The 12,155-nt window shown below is 48.4% G+C and overlaps 1 protein-coding gene across 1 annotated transcript in view; it reads right to left on the bottom strand.

Moving 5' to 3' along the window:
• LAMA5 (laminin subunit alpha 5) overlaps positions 1-12,155 on the bottom strand; it is a 168,601-nt gene that overhangs the window by 28,154 nt on the left and 128,292 nt on the right. Inside the window, exons 42-44 of the mRNA XM_073580945.1 lie at positions 445-555; positions 234-361; positions 65-145 (exon numbers count right to left, since the gene is read on the bottom strand). Coding sequence (XP_073437046.1) covers positions 65-145; positions 234-361; positions 445-555 — 320 coding nt within the window. The remainder of the gene's footprint in view (positions 1-64; positions 146-233; positions 362-444; positions 556-12,155) is intronic.

The raw sequence follows: 12,155 nt of genomic DNA, 5'->3' as shown, positions 1-12,155 counted from the left end.
GAGTTGTAGCCAAGATGGCGGCTAACAGATAAACTATTGAGACCGGTTAGACATTGTCACCTACCGCTCACACTTTGCCCCAGCGTAGCCCGGCTTGCAGAGACACTGAGTAGATAGACCCCTCTGCACACATCCAATAGCAAAACTACAGGCGCCAAAAAAAAAAATAGCACACGGTAAGATGACGTGACATCTGGAATTGACACTATAAAACACTAATAAATGGCACTTACTTGTTAGAGGGCACAGACAGCGGGCAAGGACAGGCGACACAATGTAACCCTCCACCCACTGTGCCATTGGACACAAAGCCTTCTTTGCAGCGCTCGCACTGGTCACCCTCAGTGTTGTGTTGGCATTTCTGGATATAAGAAGTTGTGGTGTTAAAGGTGTAGAGAGGAACACTGATGTTCTGATTGGGAAACATAGAAAAGAAAAACTCACCACGCATGTGCCAGTCCCTGGTAAGCACTGGTCAGAATGCCCGCCGCAGCTACAGGGCACACACTTGCCTAAGAAAAGACCCTTGTCCCGGTAAAATCCAGGGGCACATTCCTATCATAAGAGAAATGAGATATTCATGGATGGGTGAGCAGCTAGACCAAATGTTGTATGTCTTATGGGAGATGCATATATCCACCCATTAACTTGTGATATGCCTATCCTCGAGCGTGCCCATCATAGCAACGGGTATATGTAGTGTCTACATGCTTCTGTCACAGACTTATACCCTCTTCCACTGCTGCAGGGGCACTGATATAAGAGGTAATGTTGGAAGGCTCTGCTATAGAGACACTGTAGTTAGAAGGCTCTGCTATAGGGGCATTGTTGTTGGAAGACTCTACTATAGGGATACTGTTGTTGGAAGGCTCTGCTATAGGGGCACTGTTGTTGGAAGACTCTACTATAGGGATACTGTTGTTGGAAGGCTCTGCTATAGGGACACTTGTTGGAAGGCTCTGCTATAGGGACACTTGTTGGAAGGCTCTGCAATAGGGACACTGTTGTTGGAAGGCTGTGCTATAGGGACACTGTTGTTGGAAGACTGCTATAGAACACTGATATGAGGTAATGTTGGAAGGCTCTGCTCTAGGGACACTGTTAGAAGGCTTTGTTAGGGGGACATTGTTGTTGGAAGGCTCTGCTATAGGGACACTGTTGTTGGAAGGCTCTGCTATAGGGGCACTGTTGTTGGAAGGCTCTGCTATAGGGACACTTGTTGGAAGGCTCTGTTATAGAGACACTATTGGAAGGCTCTGCTATAGGGACACTGATATGAGGCAATGTTGGCAGACTCTGCTATAGGGACACTTGTTAGAAGGCTCTGTTAGAGGGACACTGTTGTTGGAAGGCTTTGCTATAGGAGCACTGTTTTTGGAAGGCTCTGCTATAGGGACACTGTTGTTGGAAGGCTCTGCTATAGGGACAGTTGTTGGAAGGCTCTGCTATAGGGACACTTGTTGGAAGGCTCTGCTATAGGGACACTGTTGTTGGAAGGCTCTGCTATAGGGACACTTGTTGGCAGGCTCTGCTATAGGGACACTTGTTGGAAGGCTCTGCTATAGGGACACTGTTGGAAGGCTCTGCTATAGGGACACTGTTGTTGGAAGGCTCTGCTATAGGGACACTGTTGTTGGAAGGCTCTGCTATAGGGACACTGTTGTTGGAAGGCTCTGCTATAGGGACACTGTTGTTGGAAGGCTCTGCTATAGGGACACTGTTGTTGGAAGGCTCTGCTATAGGGACACTGTTGTTGGAAGGCTCTGCTATAGGGACACTGTTGTTGGAAGGCTCTGCTATAGGGACACTGTTGTTGGAAGGCTCTGCTATAGGGACACTGTTGTTGGAAGGCTCTGCTATAGGGACACTGTTGTTGGAAGGCTCTGCTATAGGGACACTTGTTGGAAGGCTTTGCTGTAGGGGCACTGTTGTTGGAAGGCTCTGCTGTAGGGGCACTGTTGTTGGAAGACTCTACTATAGGGATACTGTTGTTGGAAGGCTCTGCTATAGGGACACTTGTTGGAAGGCTCTGCTATAGGGACACTTGTTGGAAGGCTCTGCTATAGGGACACTGTTGTTGGAAGGCTGTGCTATAGGGACACTGTTGTTGGAAGCCTGCTATAGAACACTGATATGAGGTAATGTTGGAAGGCTCTGCTCTAGGGACACTGTTAGAAGGCTTTGTTAGGGGGACATTGTTGTTGGAAGGCTCTGCTATAGGGACACTGTTGTTGGAAGGCTCTGCTATAGGGGCACTGTTGTTGGAAGGCTCTGCTATAGGGACACTTGTTGGAAGGCTCTGTTATAGAGACACTATTGGAAGGCTCTGCTATAGGGACACTGATATGAGGCAATGTTGGCAGACTCTGCTATAGGGACACTTGTTAGAAGGCTCTGTTAGAGGGACACTGTTGTTGGAAGGCTTTGCTATAGGAGCACTGTTTTTGGAAGGCTCTGCTATAGGGACACTGTTGTTGGAAGGCTCTGCTATAGGGACAGTTGTTGGAAGGCTCTGCTATAGGGACACTTGTTGGAAGGCTCTGCTATAGGGACACTGTTGTTGGAAGGCTCTGCTATAGGGACACTTGTTGGCAGGCTCTGCTATAGGGACACTTGTTGGAAGGCTCTGCTATAGGGACACTGTTGTTGGAAGGCTCTGCTATAGGGACACTGTTGTTGGAAGGCTCTGCTATAGGGACACTGTTGTTGGAAGGCTCTGCTATAGGGACACTGTTGTTGGAAGGCTCTGCTATAGGGACACTGTTGTTGGAAGGCTCTGCTATAGGGACACTGTTGTTGGAAGGCTCTGCTATAGGGACACTGTTGTTGGAAGGCTCTGCTATAGGGACACTGTTGTTGGAAGGCTCTGCTATAGGGACACTGTTGTTGGAAGGCTCTGCTATAGGGACACTTGTTGGAAGGCTCTGCTATAGGGACACTGTTGTTGGAAGGCTTTGCTGTAGGGGCACTGTTGTTGGAAGGCTCTGCTGTAGGGGCACTGTTGTTGGAAGACTCTACTATAGGGATACTGTTGTTGGAAGGCTCTGCTATAGGGACACTTGTTGGAAGGCTCTGCTATAGGGACACTTGTTGGAAGGCTCTGCTATAGGGACACTGTTGTTGGAAGGCTGTGCTATAGGGACACTGTTGTTGGAAGCCTGCTATAGAACACTGATATGAGGTAATGTTGGAAGGCTCTGCTCTAGGGACACTGTTAGAAGGCTTTGTTAGGGGGACATTGTTGTTGGAAGGCTGTGCTATAGGAACACTGTAGTTGCAAGGCTCTGCTATAGAACACTGATATGAGGTAATGTTGGAAGGCTCTGCTCTAGGGACACTGTTAGAAGGCTTTGTTAGGGGGACATTGTTGTTGGAAGGCTGTGCTATAGGAACACTGTAGTTGCAAGGCTCTGCTATAGAGCACTGATATGAGGTAATGTTGGAAGGCTCTGCTATAGGGACACTGTTGTTTAGAAGGCTCTGCTATAGGGACACTGTTGTTGGAAGGCTCTGCTATAGGGACACTGTTGTTGGAAGGCTCTGCTATAGGGACACTTGTTGGAAGGCTCTGCTATAGGGACACTGTTGTTGGAAGGCTCTGCTATAGGGGCATTGTTGTTGGAAGACTCTACTATAGGGATACTGTTGTTGGAAGGCTCTGCTATAGGGACACTTGTTGGAAGGCTCTGCTATAGGGACACTTGTTGGAAGGCTCTGCAATAGGGACACTGTTGTTGGAAGGCTGTGCTATAGGGACACTGTTGTTGGAAGACTGCTATAGAACACTGATATGAGGTAATGTTGGAAGGCTCTGCTCTAGGGACACTGTTAGAAGGCTTTGTTAGGGGGACATTGTTGTTGGAAGGCTCTGCTATAGGGACACTGTTGTTGGAAGGCTCTGCTATAGGGGCACTGTTGTTGGAAGGCTCTGCTATAGGGACACTTGTTGGAAGGCTCTGTTATAGAGACACTATTGGAAGGCTCTGCTATAGGGACACTGATATGAGGCAATGTTGGCAGACTCTGCTATAGGGACACTTGTTAGAAGGCTCTGTTAGAGGGACACTGTTGTTGGAAGGCTTTGCTATAGGAGCACTGTTTTTGGAAGGCTCTGCTATAGGGACACTGTTGTTGGAAGGCTCTGCTATAGGGACAGTTGTTGGAAGGCTCTGCTATAGGGACACTTGTTGGAAGGCTCTGCTATAGGGACACTGTTGTTGGAAGGCTCTGCTATAGGGACACTTGTTGGAAGGCTCTGCTATAGGGACACTTGTTGGAAGGCTCTGCTATAGGGACACTGTTGTTGGAAGGCTCTGCTATAGGGACACTGTTGTTGGAAGGCTCTGCTATAGGGACACTGTTGTTGGAAGGCTCTGCTATAGGGACACTGTTGTTGGAAGGCTCTGCTATAGGGACACTGTTGTTGGAAGGCTCTGCTATAGGGACACTGTTGTTGGAAGGCTCTGCTATAGGGACACTGTTGTTGGAAGGCTCTGCTATAGGGACACTGTTGTTGGAAGGCTCTGCTATAGGGACACTGTTGTTGGAAGGCTCTGCTATAGGGACACTGTTGTTGGAAGGCTCTGCTATAGGGACACTGTTGTTGGAAGGCTCTGCTATAGGGACACTTGTTGGAAGGCTCTGCTATAGGGACACTGTTGTTGGAAGGCTTTGCTGTAGGGGCACTGTTGTTGGAAGGCTCTGCTGTAGGGGCACTGTTGTTGGAAGACTCTACTATAGGGATACTGTTGTTGGAAGGCTCTGCTATAGGGACACTTGTTGGAAGGCTCTGCTATAGGGACACTTGTTGGAAGGCTCTGCTATAGGGACACTGTTGTTGGAAGGCTGTGCTATAGGGACACTGTTGTTGGAAGCCTGCTATAGAACACTGATATGAGGTAATGTTGGAAGGCTCTGCTCTAGGGACACTGTTAGAAGGCTTTGTTAGGGGGACATTGTTGTTGGAAGGCTGTGCTATAGGAACACTGTAGTTGCAAGGCTCTGCTATAGAACACTGATATGAGGTAATGTTGGAAGGCTCTGCTATAGGGACACTGTTGTTTAGAAGGCTCTGCTATAGGGACACTGTTGTTGGAAGGCTCTGCTATAGGGACACTGTTGTTGGAAGGCTCTGCTATAGGGACACTTGTTGGAAGGCTCTGCTATAGGGACACTGTTGTTGGAAGGCTCTGCTATAGGGACACTGTTGTTGGAAGGCTCTGCTATAGGGGCACTGTTGTTGGAAGGCTCTGCTATAGGGACACTGTTGTTGGAAGGCTCTGCTATAGGGACACTTGTTGGAAGGCTCTGTTATAGAGACACTATTGGAAGGCTCTGCTATAGAACACTGATATGAGGCAATGTTGGCAGACTCTGCTATAGGGACACTTGTTAGAAGGCTCTGTTAGAGGGACACTGTTGTTGGAAGGCTCTGCTATAGGGACACTTGTTGGAAGGCTCTGCTATAGGGACACTGTTGTTGGAAGGCTCTGCTATAGGGACACTGTTGTTGGAAGGCTCTGCTATAGGGACACTGTTGTTGGAAGGCTCTGCTATAGGGACACTGTTGTTGGAAGGCTCTGCTATAGGGACACTGTTGTTGGAAGGCTCTGCTATAGGGACACTGTTGTTGGAAGGCTCTGCTATAGGGACACTGTTGTTGGAAGGCTCTGCTATAGGGACACTTGTTGGAAGGCTCTGCTATAGGGACACTGTTGTTGGAAGGCTCTGCTGTAGGGGCACTGTTGTGTGAAGGCTTTGCTATAGGGGCACTGTTGTTGGAAGGCACTGCTATAGGGACACTGTTGTTGGAAGGCTCTGCTATAGGGACACTTGTTGGAAGGCTCTGCTATAGGGACACTTGTTGGAAGGCTCTGCTATAGGGACACTGTTGTTGGAAGGCTTTGCTATAGGGGCACTGTTGTTGGAAGGCTCTGCTCTAGGGACACTGTTGGAAGGTTCTGCTATAGGGAAACTGTTGTTGGAAGGCTTTGCTATAGGGACACTGTTGTTGGAAGGCTCTGCTATAGGGACACTTGTTGGAAGGATCTGCTATAGGGACACTTGTTGGAAGGCTCTGCTATGGGGACACTGTTGTTGGAAGGCTCTGCTATAGGGACACTGTTGTTGGAAGGCTCTGCTATAGGGACACTTGTTGGAAGGCTCTGCTATAGGGACACTGTTGTTGGAAGGCTCTGCTGTAGGGGAACTGTTGTTGGAAGGCTCTGCTATAGGGACACTGTTGTTGGAAGGCTCTGCTATAGGGACACTTGTTGGAATGCTCTGCTATAGGGACACTGTTGTTGGAAGGCTCTGCTATAGGGGCACTGTTGTTGGAAGGCTTTGCTATAGGGGCACTGTTGTTGGAAGGCTCTGCTCTAGGGACACTGTTGTTGGAAGGCTCTGCTATAGGGACACTGTTGTTGGAAGGCTGTTCTATAGAGACACTGTTGGACATCTCTGCTATAGAGACACTGTTGTTGGAAAGCTCTGCTATATGGACACTGTTGTTGAAAGGTTCTACTATAGGGACAGTGTTGTTGGAAGGCTCTGCTATAGGGACACTGTTGTGGGAAGGCTCTGCTATAGAGACACTGTTGTGGGAAGGCTCTGCTATAGAGACACTGTTGTTGGAAGGCTCTGCTATAGGGAAACCTTTGTTGGAAGGCTCTGCTATAGGGACACTGTTGTTGGAAGGCTCTGCTATAGGGACACTGTTGGAAGGCTGTGCTATAGAGACACTGTTGTTGGAAGGCTCTGCTATAGGGACACTGTTGTTGGAAGGCTCTGCTATAGGGGCACTGTTGTTGGAAGGCTCTGCTATAGGGACACTGTTGTTGGAAGGCTCTGCTATAGGGACACTTGTTGGAAGGCTCTGTTATAGAGACACTATTGGAAGGCTCTGCTATAGAACACTGATATGAGGCAATGTTGGCAGACTCTGCTATAGGGACACTTGTTAGAAGGCTCTGTTAGAGGGACACTGTTGTTGGAAGGCTCTGCTATAGGGACACTTGTTGGAAGGCTCTGCTATAGGGACACTGTTGTTGGAAGGCTCTGCTATAGGGACACTGTTGTTGGAAGGCTCTGCTATAGGGACACTGTTGTTGGAAGGCTCTGCTATAGGGACACTGTTGTTGGAAGGCTCTGCTATAGGGACACTTGTTGGAAGGCTCTGCTATAGGGACACTGTTGTTGGAAGGCTCTGCTGTAGGGGAACTGTTGTTGGAAGGCTCTGCTATAGGGATACTGTTGTTGGAAGGCTCTGCTATAGGGACACTGTTGTTGGAAGGCTCTGCTATAGGGACACTGTTGTTGGAAGGCTTTGCTATAGGGGCACTGTTGTTGGAAGGCTCTGCTATAGGGACACTGTTGTTGGAAGGCTCTGCTATAGGGACACTGTTGTTGGAAGGCTCTGCTATAGGGACACTTGTTGGAATGCTCTGCTATAGGGACACTGTTGTTGGAAGGCTCTGCTATAGGGGCACTGTTGTTGGAAGGCTTTGCTATAGGGGCACTGTTGTTGGAAGGCTCTGCTCTAGGGACACTGTTGTTGGAAGGCTCTGCTATAGGGACACTGTTGTTGGAAGGCTGTTCTATAGAGACACTGTTGGACGTCTCTGCTATAGAGACACTGTTGTTGGAAAGCTCTGCTATATGGACACTGTTGTTGAAAGGTTCTACTATAGGGACAGTGTTGTTGGAAGGCTCTGCTATAGGGACACTATTGTGGGAAGGCTCTGCTATAGAGACACTGTTGTGGGAAGGCTCTGCTATAGAGACACTGTTGTTGGAAGGCTCTGCTATAGGGAAACCTTTGTTGGAAGGCTCTGCTATAGGGACACTGTTGTTGGAAGGCTCTGCTATAGGGACACTGTTGGAAGGCTGTGCTATAGAGACACTGTTGTTGGAAGGCTCTGCTTTAGGGACACTGTTGTTGGAAGGCTCTGCTATAGGGGCACTGTTGTTGGAAGGCTCTGCTATAGGGACACTGTTGTTGGAAGGCTCTGCTATAGGGACACTTGTTGGAAGGCTCTGTTATAGAGACACTATTGGAAGGCTCTGCTATAGAACACTGATATGAGGCAATGTTGGCAGACTTTGCTATAGGGACACTTGTTAGAAGGCTCTGTTAGAGGGACACTGTTGTTGGAAGGCTCTGCTATAGGGACACTTGTTGGAAGGCTCTGCTATAGGGACACTGTTGTTGGAAGGCTCTGCTATAGGGACACTGTTGTTGGAAGGCTCTGCTATAGGGACACTGTTGTTGGAAGGCTCTGCTATAGGGACACTGTTGTTGGAAGGCTCTGCTATAGGGACACTTGTTGGAAGGCTCTGCTATAGGGACACTGTTGTTGGAAGGCTCTGCTGTAGGGGAACTGTTGTTGGAAGGCTCTGCTATAGGGATACTGTTGTTGGAAGGCTCTGCTATAGGGACACTGTTGTTGGAAGGCTCTGCTATAGGGACACTGTTGTTGGAAGGCTTTGCTATAGGGGCACTGTTGTTGGAAGGCTCTGCTATAGGGACACTGTTGTTGGAAGGCTCTGCTATAGGGACACTGTTGTTGGAAGGCTCTGCTATAGGGACACTTGTTGGAATGCTCTGCTATAGGGACACTGTTGTTGGAAGGCTCTGCTATAGGGGCACTGTTGTTGGAAGGCTTTGCTATAGGGGCACTGTTGTTGGAAGGCTCTGCTCTAGGGACACTGTTGTTGGAAGGCTCTGCTATAGGGACACTGTTGTTGGAAGGCTGTTCTATAGAGACACTGTTGGACGTCTCTGCTATAGAGACACTGTTGTTGGAAAGCTCTGCTATATGGACACTGTTGTTGAAAGGTTCTACTATAGGGACAGTGTTGTTGGAAGGCTCTGCTATAGGGACACTATTGTGGGAAGGCTCTGCTATAGAGACACTGTTGTGGGAAGGCTCTGCTATAGAGACACTGTTGTTGGAAGGCTCTGCTATAGGGAAACCTTTGTTGGAAGGCTCTGCTATAGGGACACTGTTGTTGGAAGGCTCTGCTATAGGGACACTGTTGGAAGGCTGTGCTATAGAGACACTGTTGTTGGAAGGCTCTGCTATAGGGACACTGTTGTTGGAAGGCTCTGCTATAGGGGCACTGTTGTTGGAAGGCTCTGCTATAGGGACACTGTTGTTGGAAGGCTCTGCTATAGGGACACTTGTTGGAAGGCTCTGTTATAGAGACACTATTGGAAGGCTCTGCTATAGAACACTGATATGAGGCAATGTTGGCAGACTCTGCTATAGGGACACTTGTTAGAAGGCTCTGTTAGAGGGACACTGTTGTTGGAAGGCTCTGCTATAGGGACACTTGTTGGAAGGCTCTGCTATAGGGACACTGTTGTTGGAAGGCTCTGCTATAGGGACACTGTTGTTGGAAGGCTCTGCTATAGGGACACTGTTGTTGGAAGGCTCTGCTATAGGGACACTGTTGTTGGAAGGCTCTGCTATAGGGACACTTGTTGGAAGGCTCTGCTATAGGGACACTGTTGTTGGAAGGCTCTGCTGTAGGGGCACTGTTGTGTGAAGGCTTTGCTATAGGGGCACTGTTGTTGGAAGGCACTGCTATAGGGACACTGTTGTTGGAAGGCTCTGCTATAGGGACACTTGTTGGAAGGCTCTGCTATAGGGACACTTGTTGGAAGGCTCTGCTATAGGGACACTGTTGTTGGAAGGCTTTGCTATAGGGGCACTGTTGTTGGAAGGCTCTGCTCTAGGGACACTGTTGGAAGGTTCTGCTATAGGGAAACTGTTGTTGGAAGGCTTTGCTATAGGGACACTGTTGTTGGAAGGCTCTGCTATAGGGACACTTGTTGGAAGGCTCTGCTATAGGGACACTGTTGTTGGAAGGCTCTGCTATAGGGACACTGTTGTTGGAAGGCTCTGCTATAGGGATACTGTTGTTGGAAGGCTCTGCTATAGGGACACTGTTGTTGGAAGGCTCTGCTATAGGGACACTGTTGTTGGAAGGCTTTGCTATAGGGGCACTGTTGTTGAAAGGCTCTGCTATAGGGACACTGTTGTTGGAAGGCTCTGCTATAGGGACACTGTTGTTGGAAGGCTCTGCTATAGGGACACTGTTGTTGGAAGGCTCTGCTATAGGGACACTTGTTGGAATGCTCTGCTATAGGGACACTGTTGTTGGAAGGCTCTGCTATAGGGGCACTGTTGTTGGAAGGCTTTGCTATAGGGGCACTGTTGTTGGAAGGCTCTGCTCTAGGGACACTGTTGTTGGAAGGCTCTGCTATAGGGACACTGTTGTTGGAAGGCTGTTCTATAGAGACACTGTTGGACGTCTCTGCTATAGAGACACTGTTGTTGGAAAGCTCTGCTATATGGACACTGTTGTTGAAAGGTTCTACTATAGGGACAGTGTTGTTGGAAGGCTCTGCTATAGGGACACTGTTGTGGGAAGGCTCTGCTATAGAGACACTGTTGTGGGAAGGCTCTGCTATAGAGACACTGTTGTTGGAAGGCTCTGCTATAGGGAAACCTTTGTTGGAAGGCTCTGCTATAGGGACACTGTTGTTGGAAGGCTCTGCTATAGGGACACTGTTGTTGGAAGGCTGTGCTATAGAGACACTGTTGTTGGAAGGCTCTGCTATAGGGGCACTGTTGTTGGAAGGCTCTGCTATAGGAACACCATTGTTGGAAGGCTCTGCTATAGGGACACTGTTGTTGGAAGGCTCTGCTATAAGGACACTGTTGTTGGAAGGCTCTGCTATAAGGACACTGTTGTTGGAAGGCTGTTCTATAGAGACACTGTTGGAAGGCTCTGCTATAGAGACACTGTTGTTGACAGGCTCTGCTATATGGACACTGTTGTTGGAAGGTTCTACTATAGGGACACTGTTGTTGGAAGGTTCTACTATAGGGACACTGTTGTTGGAAGGCTCTGCTATAGGGACACTGTTGTTGGAAGGCTCTGCTATAGAGACACTGTTGTTGGAAGGCTCTGCCATAGGCACACTGTTGTTGGAACGCTCTGCTATTGGAACACCATTGTTGGAAAGCTCTGCTATAGGGGCACTGTTGTTGGAAGGCTCTGCTATAGGGACACCGCTGTTGGAAGGCTGTGCTATAGGGACACCGTTGTTGAAAGGGCAGTAGGTACACCATTGTTGGAAGGCTCTGCTACAGGGGCATTATTGTTGGAAGGCTCTGCTATAGTGCACTTTTGTTAGATAGTTCTACTATACTGGTAACATTTTTAGATCGCTGTGCTATAAGGGTGATGTTGTTGGATGGCTCAGCTATAGGTTCAATGTTGGATGACTCTGTTATGGGGGTGTTGTTGGAAGGTTCTACTCAGGGGGCACTGATGTTGAATAGCGCTGCACTAAGGAGCACTGGTGTTATATAAGCCATGCTATACGAGGGACTATTGGAGAATGGCCCCCAAAAAATGGAGAAGTCTGTAGGTACACTTCTACTCTGAGAGACAGAATCTAAAAGTAAAAATAAAAAAAACCCAGAAAATCACATTGTATGATTTTTAAATAATTAAATTGCATTTTATTGCTTAAACTAAGTATTTGATCACCAAACAACAAGAATTCTGGCTCTCATAGACCTGATGATTTGTCTTTGAAGGGAACCTGTCACCAGGTTTGGCTAATATCAGATACGGTCACCACCTTTCAGGGCTGATATACAGCATTCTATAATGCTGTATATCGGCCTCCAACCCGATCTGCAAGAACTGAAAAATAACTTTTATTATACTCACATGTAGGGCGGTCTGGTCCGAGGGGCGTCGCTCTTCCTGTTCCAGCGCCTCCCATCTTCTTGCGATCGCTGTCCTCCTGCTTCATATGGATGACACGACCCTGGCATCATGCTCCTGTGCAGACATACTTCTCTGCCCTTTGAGGGCAGAGTAAAGTACTGCAGTGCGCAGGCGCTGGGCCTCTCTGACCTTTTCCAATGCCTGCGCACTGCAGTACTTTGCTTAGTCTTCAACATGACAGATAAGTATGCCTGCACTCCCCTTGGACCAGACCGCCCCACAGGTGAGTAAAATAAAAGTTATTTTTCAGTTCTTCTAGGTCGGGTTCGGGGCCGATATACAGCATTATATCAGCCCTGAAAGGCAGTGGCCGCATCTCATATCGGCCAAAACCTGGTGATAGG

The sequence above is a fragment of the Dendrobates tinctorius genome, unplaced genomic scaffold, assembly GCF_039654945.1.
Source record: "Dendrobates tinctorius isolate UK_male_01 unplaced genomic scaffold, ASM3965494v1 ptg000065l, whole genome shotgun sequence".
NCBI lineage: Eukaryota > Metazoa > Chordata > Amphibia > Anura > Dendrobatidae > Dendrobates > Dendrobates tinctorius.
The sequence above is the reverse complement of the archived record's forward strand: the minus strand, read 5'-3'. Positions and strand labels throughout refer to the sequence as shown.